General features: G+C 43.4%; 1 protein-coding gene and 1 pseudogene across 3 annotated transcripts; one reads left to right on the plus strand and one right to left on the minus strand.

Annotated features, from left to right (window-relative positions):
- Window positions 1-783: 783 nt before the first annotated feature.
- On the plus strand, window positions 784-1,550 carry LOC140629928 (TATA box-binding protein-associated factor RNA polymerase I subunit D pseudogene; annotated as a pseudogene).
- A 4,668-nt stretch (window positions 1,551-6,218) lies between these two features.
- Window positions 6,219-13,101, minus strand: LOC140629927 (ubiquitin-conjugating enzyme E2 R2-like). 3 transcript variants are annotated; one of them, XR_012027707.1, is made up of 3 exons: window positions 11,744-12,685; window positions 8,959-9,085; window positions 6,219-7,495 (listed from the first exon to the last, which is right to left on the minus strand). XR_012027707.1 is itself a non-coding variant. In XM_072819391.1 (2 exons), the coding sequence occupies exons 1-2, from the start codon at window positions 11,918-11,920 to the stop codon at window positions 7,445-7,447; spliced, it is 228 nt and encodes a 75-aa protein (XP_072675492.1). In that variant the 5' UTR covers window positions 11,921-12,680; the 3' UTR covers window positions 6,219-7,444. The 3 variants fall into 3 exon arrangements, 1 of the variants encoding a protein (XP_072675492.1); XM_072819391.1 differs by lacking the exon at window positions 8,959-9,085 and having other exon boundaries at window positions 11,744-12,680; XR_012027706.1 differs by lacking the exon at window positions 6,219-7,495 and having other exon boundaries at window positions 7,502-9,085; window positions 11,744-13,101.
- Window positions 13,102-13,566: the final 465 nt, after the last annotated feature.

Genomic DNA, 13,566 nt, shown 5'->3' on the forward strand with positions numbered 1-13,566 from the left:
GCTTCTCCCTCAGCCTCTCTCTGTGCTGTGCGTCTCTCATGAATAAATAAATAAGTAAATTGTTCTTAATTAAGTAATTAATTAAAATTTTAAAAATCCTTCTGCAATAGGATTTATCATTCTCTAATTCAAGCAGTCCAAAAACAACAACAAAAAATCTGCTTTTTCCAGTGAATTTAAGATATAAACTGAAGTCATCATAACAATCTCAACCCATAATTGGAGGGACAGTTAATTGTCCTTGTGACCTTTAAACTTATGTAAAATTCTTTCCTTCCGCGTGGTTGTTGAGAACTCTGAAGCAAACAAGTGGTGAATACAATTTGGAGAGGACATGGGGGAGAATATGTAACGAATTTTCTCAACCTATAATGGCATCTACTTCAGCTGTAGAAATTGACAATGAAAGTGATAATTCTTCTGGTAGCAGCTTATTTAAGACTCAGTGTGTCCCTTACCAAAACAGGGGCAAAGAAACCCTATTAGAAAGTTTGTTCATTCATCTGGAGGTGTTGAAGCAAGGGATTCATCTAGTGACTCCTCTTTTGAACCAAGACCACTGACTTTTTTTTTTTTTAATTTTTTTTAAATGTTTATTTATTTATGATAGTCACAGAGAGAGAAAGAGAGAGGCAGAGACACAGGCAGAGGGAGAAGCAGGCTCCATGCACTGGAAGCCCGATGTGGGATTCGATCCTGGGTCTCCAGGATCGCGCCCTGGGCCAAAGGCAGGCACCAAACCGCTGCGCCACCCAGGGATCCCAAGACCACTGACTTTAAAAGCTATTTTTGAAAGATTCAAAAAAAAAAGAAACGTAAAAAGAGGAAATATAAGCTAAAAGAAAGACCAAGGAGAAGACTAGAAGGAAGAAAAACCACTAGACGCTCCCAAATAAATAAGAAACAAGTTAAAGACAAAGGATCTGGGTTCCCATTTTTAGAATCTGAGAATGTACAAAAGCCATTACCATGGAGAAAGATTTTAACCTTTGAGCAAGCGGTGGCAAGAGGATTTTTCAACTACCTTGAAAAATTGAAGTATGAATACTATCTCAAGGAATCCTTGAAACAAATGAATGTTGGTGAAGATTTAGAAAGGGAAGATTTTGACAGTCGTAGATACAAATACTTGGATGATGATGGATCTCTCTCTCCTATCGAAGAGTCAGAAACAGTGGAAGAGGCTGCAACAACTCTTGAACATGATGATGGATGTGATATCAAATTGGTGGACAATAATGATTTCATAGTAAGTTCTGAAATACCAAAGAAAATGAATCTGTATTTAGGACAAGAGAAATATACTGAAGCAGCTGCTTCGTCTAAAAAGAGAGCATCAAAATCCAAAAACATGGGACAGAGGATAGAATGGTCTGAAAAGGAAGAGATAGGAATATGAATATTAAGGCTTTTCACTTGAAAACAGTGTCTGGACTTAAAGGACAGTGACAGCTGTGGATTGAACAAAAGTTTGTTTTAAAAGTGCTATTTTGAAGATCATCACTCTGGCTTTGGAACTATGGTGATTGCCAGCAGAAGGAATCACATGTCAAATACCTTAAATAAAAATTTATTAACTTTGTCAAATATCTTAAATAAAAATTTATTAATTTTAAATACAAAAAACTTATGTAAAATTTTAAATAGTTCCTTATAAAAACCTCATAAATTTAATTTCCTTAAAGCTCCACTTTTATACCTTCAAACATATACAAAGTAGTAAGAAGATCTCAGTAAAATACTACTACAGGCTTTAAAGTCAAGCATTCGGGGATCCCTGGGTGGCTCAGCGGTTTGGCACCTGCCTTTGGCCCAGGGCGCGATCCTGGAGTCCCGGGATCGAGTCCCATGTCGGGCTCCCGCCATGGAGCCTGCTTCTCCCTCCTCCTGTGTCTCTGCCTCTATGTCTATCATAAATAAATAAATAAATCTTTAAAAAAAATAATAAAGTCAAGCAGTCTAGTACTACAACTTGATACTACAACTTTCTAGCTGAGGACCCCTAGGGAACTTAAATGAGCTCTGTGTGACTCAGTTTCCCTATAAATAAAATGAGAGTAACAGTAACCAAACCTCAAAGGATTATGAAATATTCTATGTAAAGTATGTGGCACATTATAAGCACTCAATAAATGCCAAATACTAATATCTACATTACTGTACTAAGGATAGTAGCAGCGTGTATCTGCAAATAGATACAGCAAAGATTTTAGTATGTTTTAGGTACTCATTCTACTTACCTTGCCAATAGGTTCAGAACAGCAATTTACTATTTGTGTTATAACAAAAACATTTTTACATTTCTTATTAAAACAAATCAAATGAAAGTGTTTAAAGTGGACTACTAAAAAAAATTAAAAAAATAAAGTGGACTACTTACTGTCGATGTATCTTGAATATTTTTCCAAAATCTGAATTTTTTTAAAGATTTTATTTATTTATTAATGAGAGACACACACACACACAGAGAGAGAGAGAGAGAGAGGCAGAGATACAGGCAGAGGGAGAAGCAGGCTCCATGCAGGGAGCCCAACATGGGACTGGATCCCGGATCTCCAGGATCACGCTCTGGGCTGACGGCAGCGCTAAACCACTGAGCCACCCAGGCTACCCCAAAATCTGAATTTTCAAATTCTCATATAGAATATTTACATACAGACATTGGGAATCTGATCTATAATTATCTGTTCAATTTGGTATCTATTTTCCATTCACTTCAGAATCACTTCATTTAAAGGTACATAAGTATAAACTCTGAAGAACAAATTTCTTACGGAATAAAGTAAAAATAAATTAGTTCTATGTTGACAGAACACATCCAAAGAGGCTCAGTCTTGCTCAGACATCTCTGTAGCTATATGTGAAACAGTATAAAAGAAGTTCAGGAACTTACAAGAATTAGATGACCTCTCAGCAAGGTGGAGTTCTGTAGTCCTAAACCCTGAATTTCTAACTCTTCCTGTTATTTCCCCATAACTAGATTAGCAGAGGTGGAACGATCTGTTAGATGGCCTCCTTTATTTCACTTGCCTCCAACAAGACAGGTTCTTAAGGAACCTTATACTAGGGTCAGTAATACTAAGTTGCAAAGATGGAACAGAAGGTTTTACCATGACAGGTTGTAGTTATGTTGAAAAATGCTCTAACTGGTCTTAAAACTAAAATTTGGGGCACCTGGGTGGCTTAGTGGGTTAAGCATCTGACTTTAGCTCAGGTCATGATCTCTGGGTCCTGGGATGAGCACTGCCTCCAACTTTGCACTCCAGGGGGAATCGCTTGTCCCTTCCCCTCTCCCTCTGCCCCTTCCTGCCCAGGGGCTCTTGTGTGCACTCTACCTCTGTCTCTCAAAGAGAGATAAAATCTTAAAAACACACACAACTTTAAAGCTTTGACTTAAATTACCACTTACAATTGCATGCAGAACACAGACACCTCACATTTCTATAAAATCTAACCAAAGATTTTTAAGAAGATCATTTATAAAAGCTCTATGAATGGGGCACCTGGGTGGCTCAGTTGGTTAAGCATCTGCCTCCAGCTGGGGTCATGATCCCAGAGTTCTGGGATCAAGCCTCACAATCAGGCTTCCTACTCAGCAGGGAGCCTGCTTCTTCCTCTCCCTCTGCTGTTCCCCCTGCTTGTGCTCTCTGGCTCTTTCTTTCTCTGTGTTAAATAAATAAATAAATAAAATATTTAAAAAAAAAAAAAAAAAAGCTCTATGATTACCAATGTCCTAACACTCTCCCTTACTATCTGTAAGGTAGCTACTCTTCAAACAGTGCTTTGTCTTTGACAAACTCAATAAATATTGCTTACTAACACAAATCTCTGAAAAAAAGCAGTCAACATGCTGCAAAGTATTAGTTAGGGCTCAAATCCATCATTCAAAAGAAACATTTTATCAAATTTAAGACACTGATGTTGGCATTCAAAAAAATTTTATTAGAAAATTTCAATGAAGGGACCTCTGAGTGGCACAGCGGTTGAGCATCTGCCTTTGGCTCAGGGCATGATCCCGGGCAAGGGGACTGAGTCCCACATCAGGCTTCCTGCGAGGAGCCTGTTTCTCCTTCTGTCTGTGTCTCTGCCTTTCTCTATGTCTCTCATAAATAAATAAATAAAATCTTTAAAAAAAAAAAAGATTTCAATGGAAGGTTCTCCCACAACTAGGTCTTCATAGCCACCTGGCTGACGGGAACTTAATTTAAGATTTCACAGATTTTAATACACATCCCAGGGATCCCTGGGTGGCGCAGCGGTTTAGCGCCTGCCTTTGGCCCAGGGCGCGATCCTGGAGACCCAGGATCAAATCCCACGTCAGGCTCCCGGTGCATGGAGCCTGCTTCTCCCTCTGCCTGTGTCTCTGCCTCTCTCTCTCTCACTGTGTGCCTATCATAAATAAATAAAAAAATTAAAAAAAAAAAAAAAAAATACACATCCCAATTTCCAACAAATTAAAAACTAAAAAAAAAAAACCACACACACAAAAAAAAACATCTTGGAATCAACTTAACAGGGTAAAAGAATATTCTAGGGACGCCTGGGTGGCTCAGCAGTTAAGCGTCTGCCTTTGGCTCAGAGTGTGATCCTGGAGTCCCAGGATCGAGTCCCACATCCGGCTCCCTGCATGGAGCCTGCTTCTCCCTCTACTTATGTCTCTGCCTGTGTGTGTGTGTGTGTGTGTGTGTATGTGTGTGTCTCATGAATAAACAAATAAAATATTTAAAAAGAATATTCTATAAAATACTGAGGCACTATACTTTTGCCATGGGGGAGCAGTGGGGGAACACTAAAACTATATCTACAGTAGTACCCCAAACTACTGGATATTAACTATGTTTCCATTTACAGTGTTGCCTTAGTTCACTCAGCACTCAAGACAAGTTTAGCTTCCAGAAAAGGTTACAGCTAAGAGTGCTAGGGGGCATTCTTAAAGTGACTGAGGAAAAATTAAGAAATAAGATAGGTTTGGGGCACCTGGGTGGCTCAGTGGTTGAGTTTCTGCCTTTGGCTCAGGTCATGATCACAGGGTCCTAGGATCCAGTACTGAATCTGGCTCCCCACAGGGAGCCGGCTTCTCCCTCTCCTATGTCTCTCCCTCTCTGTCTTTCATGAATAAATAAAATCTTTAAAAAAAAAAAAAAAGAAGAAGAAGAAGATAGGTTTAATCGACAGGCTCATTATACAATTAAAAAAATTTTTTTATCTTTTTTTTAAGATTTTATTTATTCAGGAGAGACTGAGAGAGAGAGAGAGAGAGAGAGAGAGAGACCGAGATACAGGCAGAGGGAGAAGAAGCATGCAGGGAGCCTGACATGGGACTCGATCCCAGGTCTCCAGGATCAGGCCCTGGGCCAAAGGCAGCGCCAAACCAGTGAGCTACCCAGGCTGCCCCTGTTTTCTTGTTTTGTTTTGTTTTGTTTTTTAAAGAAGCACTACTTTATAATTTGCCTGTCCAAATTCTTTAAAACAGGAATTATTTTTTTTTCTTCTACACAGGCACAAAATTACGTATTTGGTTTTTGTTTTGTTTTTTTTTTTTCCAAAACTGGGATCATTCATTTGGTACAATTTAGTAACTTGCTTTTTAAAAAGCTAACACTGAAAAAAATAAAAAAATAAAAAAATAAAAAGTTAACACTGAAAAAAAAAAAGAAAATAAAAAGAAAATAAAAAGTAAAAAGTTAACACTGGGCACGCCTGGGTGGCTCAGTGGTTGAGCATTTGCCTTTGGCTCAGGGTGTGATCCTGGAATCCCGGGATCAAGTCCCACATCAGGCTCCTTGCATGGAGCCTGCTTCTCTCCCTCTGCCTATGCCTCTGCCTCTTTCCCAGTATCTCTCATGAATAAACAGTCTTTTAAAAAAATAAATAAATAAAAATAAAAAGTTAACACTGAGGGGCACCTGGGTGGCTCATTTTAACTTCTGCCTTCAGCTCAAGTCAGGATCCCAGGGTCCTGGGATCAACCCTACATCAGGCTCCCTGCTCCATGAGGAGCCTGCTTCTCCCTGTCCCACTGCCTGCTGCTCCCCCTGCTTGTGTTCTCTGTCAAATAAATATTTTAAAAATCATTTTTAGGGACGCCTGGGTGGCTCAGCAGTTGAGCATCTGCCTTTGGTTCAGGGTGTGATCCTGGAGTCCCGGGATGGAGTCCCACATCAGGCTTCCTGCATGGAGCCTGCTTCTCTCAGCCTGTGTCTCTGCCTCTCTTTGTGTGTGTCTCTCATGAATAAATAGGATCTTAAAAAAAAAAAAGAAAATTTAAGATTTTTAAAAGGTAACACTGAGGGATCCCTGGGTGGCGCAGCGGTTTAGCGCCTGCCTTTGGCCCAGGGCGCGATCCTGGAGACCCGGGATCGAATCCCACATCGGGCTCCTAGTGCATGGAGCCTGCTTCTCCCTCTGCCTATGTCTCTGCCTCTCTCTCTCTCTCTGTGACTATCATAAATAAATTTTAAAAAAAATCTTTAAAAAAAAAAAAGGTAACACTGAATCACAAGCATTAATGTTAACATTTTCCATTACATGAAATTACCATAACTTATCTTTTGTTGGATACTTAATGTTGTCCTAATTTTCAATAATGTCGTTATCAATAATGTACTAAATGTATACTAATATACTTCCCCTAGCAGAGTACACAATGTCTTTGTACAGTCGTTGACCACACTCCTGTTTGCAGAGAGAGAGCAGCACTGGAAAAGTTACACCATGTAACTCAGGTGTCTTTTATTCACATAAAACAGGAATTCTTAACCTGTCAGAGGGTCAGTAAACCCTCTGAAAAGGTATACAAACTAGTTCACATGTACCAATGTTTTCCCAAAGAAAACTGTTTCTCAAAAGGATCCATATAGGGGTGTCTGGGTGGCTCAGTCAGTTAAGCATCTGTCTCTTGGTTTTGGCTCAGGTCATGATCCCAGAGTGCTGGGATGGAGCCCAGGCGTCAGGCTCCCTAGAGCCAGCTTCTCCCTCTCCCTCTGCTTGCTGCTCCCCCTGCTTGTGCTCTCTATAAAATAAAATAAAATAAAATAAAATAAAATAAAATAAAATATAAAATATAAAATATAAAATATAAAATATAAAATATAAAATAAAATAAAATTTAAATTTAAAAGATCCACATAATAAAAAGACTAAGAATTACTTTTTTTAAAAAGATTTTATTTATTTATTCATGAGACACACAGAGAGGCAGAGGGGAGCCTGATGCAGTACTTGATCCCAGGACCCTGGGATCACAATCTGAGCCAAAGGCAGATGCTCAACCACTGAGCCACTCAGGTGCCTCTAAGAATCACTTTCTTTTCTTTTTTTTTTTTTTTTTTTAAGATTTTATTTATTTATTCATGACAGACACAGAGAGGCAGAGACACAGGCAGAGGGAGAAGCAGGCTCCACGCAGGGAGCCCGACGTGGGACAGGATCCGGGTCTCCAGGATCACACCCTGTGCCGAAGGCGGGGCCAAACCGCAGGGCCACCGGGGCTGCCCTAAGAAACACTTTCATAAAATAATTGTTTCAACTACATATTAGGAATTAAGAGTCACAAAACACAGTATGTCATAATATTAAGGACACTGCCAGGCCCAAATGTTAAATTTCGCAGGGTTTTGTTTTTGTTTTTTGAGAGGGGGCAAGAAATAGATTTATTTATTCCAGAATAAATGAAAATAATATGTATCTGTTAGTTTTACAAATTATTAAATGGTTTTTTTAAAAGATTTTATTTATCTGAGTGAGCAAGAGAAAGAGCTCAAGCAGCGGGGAGGGAAGAGGGAGAAACAGACTCCCCACTGAGCAGAAGATTTGATCCCAGGACCCTGGGATTATGACCTGAGCTGAAGGCACTTAACCGACCGAGCCACCCAGGCGCCCCTGAAAAGTTTCTTTATCAGACTTACATTTTGATTTCTATTAAAGAAGCTGATTATGGAAAACTTTTAGTATATGACAAATACTTTTCTAAATTATCAGTTTGAAGTTTTCCAAAAATGGAAGAACCTATATTTATTTCACTTTCTCAATACAATTATTGAATAAAGGGACAGCTGGGTGGCTCAGCGGTTAGTGCCTGCCTTCCGCCCAGCCCAGGGTGTGATTCCACGGTTCCGGGATGGAGTCCCACATCAGGCTCCCTGCATGGAGTCTGCTTCTCTCTCTGCTTGTGTCTCCGCCTCTCTATCTTTCATGAATATATAAATAAAATCTTAAAAATATATATATATTGAATAAAAACAAAAACTACAAAAAGTTAACTGCAATATTTTAAGTTTTCTGTATCATTTAAACTTTTATACTATGAACATTATGAAAAAGACACTTTTTCTTTCAAAGTAATCTCTCCACCCAACATGGGCCTCGAACTCACCACTCTGAAATCAAGAGTCACATGCTCTACCGACTGTGCCAGCCACGAACCCCTAAGCACTCTCTTTTTTCTGATCTCTAGACTCCACCCTACCACGCTTTCAGATAAATAATGCAGGAGGAGTTCCAAAGAACCTCCCAAAGAGATTCTCTTCTATACCTAAGCAGCCATACTGTTATAATCATTAGCAGGAGTTATTTGAAAAGATAGTGCTTTTTATTTTTTTTTTATATTTTATTTATTTATTCATGATAGACACGGAGAGAGGCAGAGAAGCAGGCAGAGGGAGAAGCAGGCTCGCTAAACCGCTGAGCCACCCAGGGATCCCCAAGATAGTGCTTTAAAAAAAAAAAAAAAGATTTTATTTATGTATTCATGAGAGACACAGAGAGAGAGGTAGAGACACAGGCAGAGGGAGAAGCAGGCTCCATCCAGGGAGCCCGACGTGGGACTAGATCCCAGGTCTCCAGGATCACACCCTGGGCTGAAGGCGGCGCTAAACCGCTGAGGCACCTGGGCTGCCCAAGATAGTGCTTTTTAAATGAATGGAGTGAATTTGTTAAAAGTTATCATTAACTGCTCACTTGATCAACAATTCATTCGTCCAATAACATAATAAAATTCCAACTCGCTCCACAGTAGCAAAATTAAATTCAGAGGTGTTCTCTATTCCAAGTCATCTCATACTTTGCGTTTTGTAACAATTGACCCCTAGAGGAAAAGTAGAAGCAACAAAGATGTTTCACTCAGCAAGTCCAAAAGATCAAGAAACTGGACAAAAACCAAAGCCAAAAAAAGATTTTATAAAAAAAAATTTTTAAAAAAAGATTTTATGATATCCAGAAAAACAGGCACAAGAAACTACCTTTACCCGTCATACATGCTACCCATCTTAGCCCCATAGCTAAGAAACACAGACTTGAAATACTTAAAAAACAAAGGTTATGATGAACTGAAAAAAATTTGTGAAATACAGGTCTCACCAATCTCTACCACAACGGATGCCATAGTTAAAACAGCCTGGAGCCAAGGATTTCATGTAAAGAAAGATCAGTAAGAAACCTATTAATATGTGAAAGTTAAAGGAGTAACATGAAAAATTCAGTCCCACTGCCTTCAGGAACTATTATGCAAAACAGAGGAAACAATTTAACTTGAAAATAAATTATACTAAATATTCAAAAACTATCATTTGATATGGTAGAACAGTGGTGGAAAAAGGTCTGTGCCAACTTTTAACTGCAGCTGTAGTGGAACACACTAAAAGCCTTGTTTTATGACAAAAGCAGTGAAATAAAAAAAAACAATGGTTTTAGACCTACCACCAGTGTTAACTACTCATGACCATAAATTTGCCTTTTTCTAACAAAAGACTTTTGGGATAAAAAGCCATCTAACAAGGAATAAAACAAAATGACAGAATTTTTATACAACAGTAAATCCTAAGAATTTTCATGTTTTTAAATGTCACAATTAAAGGTAAAAAGATTAAGAAATCTAAAATATACATTGAAATTCAACCATCTTTTCTTAATACGACAGAAATTACAAAACATTTAACTGAAATCAATGTTTGCCATAGTAGGGAATCCTCTTCCCATAGTACTTATTTCAAACACAGAGGATTCTCCACAATCCTTTTCCTGCTACTTAAGCAAAAATATTACAATTTGCAACTATTAATTCCTTTGACACTGCTTTTTTTTTTAAAAAAACAGTGAGGTGGAAGTATTCTAATTAGTACCCATTCACCTTGACTATTAATTGTCCCAACTAATACTTTACGGGAATTAAACTTTGTCACTTAAGTTAGCCAGTAGACACATTAATATCTTCTTCACTTTGTCACTAATAACTTTGCCTTAGTAGCTGCATCTAAAAGGTATAGTTTATGGTGACCACAAGAGATTAAGCACATAGTTAGTAAAAGTACTGCTCTTACACAATATTCTAAAAATGTGCTTTTACTAGGTATTCACAGACTACCACAAGCGTGACTATTAAACATCAACCCCCACCCCCGTCAATTCTTCACATTTTTACAAAGTTGACCCAATTTCAAAGCTGACACTGAAGGTTCTCTACCTTTAGAAGGATAGAAAAAAGTAATTGGGTAGTTCCTAAAAATGTACATCATGACTACGTGACTAAGATATTCATTTAAAACTTATGCCAAGATAGCCCCTCCCTTCAAAACAAAGATTGACTCACTGCTCTATTTTACTTAATTTTGGAAATAAAATTAAATGGATTCCCTAGCACTTATTTCCTGTCTCTGCCTCCACCACTTAAAGCATTCTACCTTCAATCTATGACTTGTCCCTACAAAATTGGTAAAGTAAAAACAAAAACAAACTCAATATTGCCAAGTTATCTTAGAATTTAAAAAAAGGGGGGGGGGAATAAAAAAAAAAAAAAGAAAACCACTGGATTCAGGAACAATCACTGTTCCAAAATCAGGAGGGGGACTAAGGATCAGTCCCTCTCAGTGAAACCAACTCACCTCAGATGATACTTTTCATCTGTGAGACCACCCCATTTGCTAGAGCTAACCACCTGAATAAAAACGTTTCAATTCTGTCTCCCTGAGGTGGGAAACTCGCAACCTCCCTACAGAACACGTTCCACGGTCTGCAGATATTTCTACATTGGGGGGGGGGGGGGGAGCCAGTAAAGTTGGTGGCAGGGTGAGGACAAAGGGCATTTTGAAATACCACTGAAGTAAACAGAGAAAGAGAACAGAAAGGAGGCTAAATTAGCGTTCCCTCAAGTAGATAATGGGATGAAAACGCAGGCATCCTTGTTTACCACCCCTAGGGTCCTATTCATTACCGCCCACTGGAATGCGAAGTTGGAACTACCACCACGCAAGAAGCCCATCACATCCTCAAAGTGTCAGGTCACTAGAGAGCCTTTGTGATGACAGGTTAATACCCTTCCCCCACCCTCACCCCCCAAAAAAAGAAAGGTTCAATCCAATAAGTGCAGGTCACTCTGCCCTCTGGGGCAGTTCCAGCCGGCGCGGTGACGGTTCTGATGGGCATACGAGAGGGGAAAGACCACCTTTCTTTCCCACACACCCTCCTCAGCTGGGAAAACAAAACAAAGACAGCCCTCCTCCTCCGGTAGCCACTACCCTAGCCAGAGAGGCTTTCCTATTTCCCGGTGCAGTCTGGCCTCCAGCCCCCGCCCCCATGACAAAGAAAAGGCACTTGGTGAGCAAGGCCTTCCTGCTTCCACGGATGGGGGGAGGGGGCTGCCGAGGTGAGGAGCCCCCTATACACACTCGCGCTCACTCTTGGCCCAGGAAGCGGCGGGGAGCGGAGGCCTCCGCCCGGGGAAGCATGGCCTGGGAGGGGGCAGGGGTACCTTGAAGTAGCCGCCTTCGTAGAGGGTGTTGGGGGGTCCGAAGATGGCAACCTCCCAGTTGTAGAGGTCGGACTCATCCACCAGGGTGATCCGGAAGCCTTCCACCGGCTCCTCCTGCAGGGATTTCAGCTCGAGCATCAGGGCCTTCTGCGAGCTGGTCATCTGCTGCTGGGCCATCGCGGCGGCGCCGGGCCGGAGCCCCAGTCCTCTCGCACCGGCCGGGCCGGACGGGGCCCCTCCCCTGCGCTCGCCCTCCGCCGGGCCGCACCGGGCCCCTGTCTTCACACACCCCGCGGGCCGGACCAGGCCCCAGACGGCCCGTGGGCCGGCCCGGGTCCTCCTCACACACGACGCGGGCCGGGCCTTTTTCCTCACACTCGGGCCAGGTGGGGGGAGGGGCTGAGGGAGTTAGGGGAATTCGCTCCCGGTCCCGGGCCTCCCCCCCCCGGAGGGGGCCTCAACTTGGCTGGGGGGGGGAGAGGGGGTGGAAGCGGAGGAGAGCGGCGAAGGGCCGGCGATGGTGAGGGGAGGGGGCCGAGCCGGCCCGGGAGCGCCGCGCTCGCTCGCCCTCTCGTTCTCCTCAGGGGCTGCCGGGGCCGAAGGGCGCGCGGGGCCGGAGGGCGGGGGGAGCGCGGCGCGCTGGGGTCTCGCGGCGGCGACGGCGGCGGCGGCGGCGGCGGCGGCGGCGGCGGCGGCGGCGACGGCTGCGCGGGGGGAGGGGCGACGACGGAGGAGGAGGAGAAGAGCGAGAGCGCCTCGCGCCGCGGGAGCGACGGAGCCAAGAAGAAGGAGGGAGGGAGAGCGGGAGGAGGGGCGCGCGCCGGGAGGGAGGGCGGCTCTCGGAGGCGGGCGGCCAGACGCGCGTGCGCACGCCCCTCCCTCCGCCGCCCTCCTCTCCCTCCGCTCCCTCCCCCGCCCTCCTCCTCTCACTTCCCCGCCTCCTCCCTGCCGCCCGGCGCGGTGGCGGCGCTTTGTGACGCCGACGCGTGTCCCCCGCCCTTAAAGGGCCAAGCTGCTGTGAGGGCCGAGGGTAGTCGCGGGGGATGCCCTTGGCCCAAAAATGACAGTTGTGCCGCTGGGCGCCGCGGTTCCTAGGGAGCTCCGGGGAACGGGACCACTGGCCCTAGAGCTGTCGGCGCCTTCCCTTTTCCTCTCCCCATGTGTAGCCACAGGCTTCGGCAGCCATCCTCCGTCGAACCCTGGTCCTCTGCAGGCCTCTCCCCGTGACACAAAGTCCTTGCCCCGGCCCTGCACTTAATAGGTCCTTGCCAAGAATACGCTGAGCTAGTAAGTCTTATCGGTGGGGACAAGTGTCCCGACATATCTTGTTTACATATCAAGCCCATGTGTCCTTGGAGGGCAGTGTGCCACCCCGGGGGGGGGGGGGGGGGATGGGGTGGGATGGGGTGGGGGAGCCGATTCCCATCCGAGAAATGGGGAAGGCAGATAGGCCGCTGCTACTTCTCTTCATGACTACGGAAAGGAAGTTGCGGGAAATAAAGAGAGAAGTAATAATGCAGACTAAACCTGGGTTTCTGACGCTTCTCTGTGATTTGGGGCAAGTGCTCTAGCTATCCCTCAGTTATTTGTAAAATGAAGTACTATGGGGGGGGGGGGGGGTTAGGTACCTGGCTGGCTCACTTGGTGGAGCATGTGACCCTTGATCTCGGAATTGTGAGTTCAAGACCCGCCTTGTTGTAGCGATTACTTAAAAATAAAATCTTAGGGATCCCTGGGTGGCACAGCGGTTTGGCGCCTGCCTTTGGCCCAGGGCGCGATCCTGGAGACCCGGGATCGAATCCCACGTCGGGCTCCCGGTGCAT

Source organism: Canis lupus, unplaced genomic scaffold (genome assembly GCF_048164855.1).
Source record: "Canis lupus baileyi unplaced genomic scaffold, mCanLup2.hap1 Scaffold_371, whole genome shotgun sequence".
Classification (NCBI taxonomy): Eukaryota; Metazoa; Chordata; class Mammalia; order Carnivora; family Canidae; genus Canis; species Canis lupus.

What these genes read in the sequence shown, in the direction of transcription:
- LOC140629927 (XM_072819391.1), bottom strand. Translation starts at nt 11,920, where the DNA reads ATGGCCCAGCAGCAGATGACCAGCTCGCAGAAGGCCCTGATGCTCGAG. An exon ending in ACGAAGGCGGCTACTTCAAG is followed by an intron (nt 7,496 to 11,743) that starts GTACCCCTGCCC and finishes AGTGTTTCTTAG; the next exon opens with GGCAGCCCCGGTGGCCCTGC.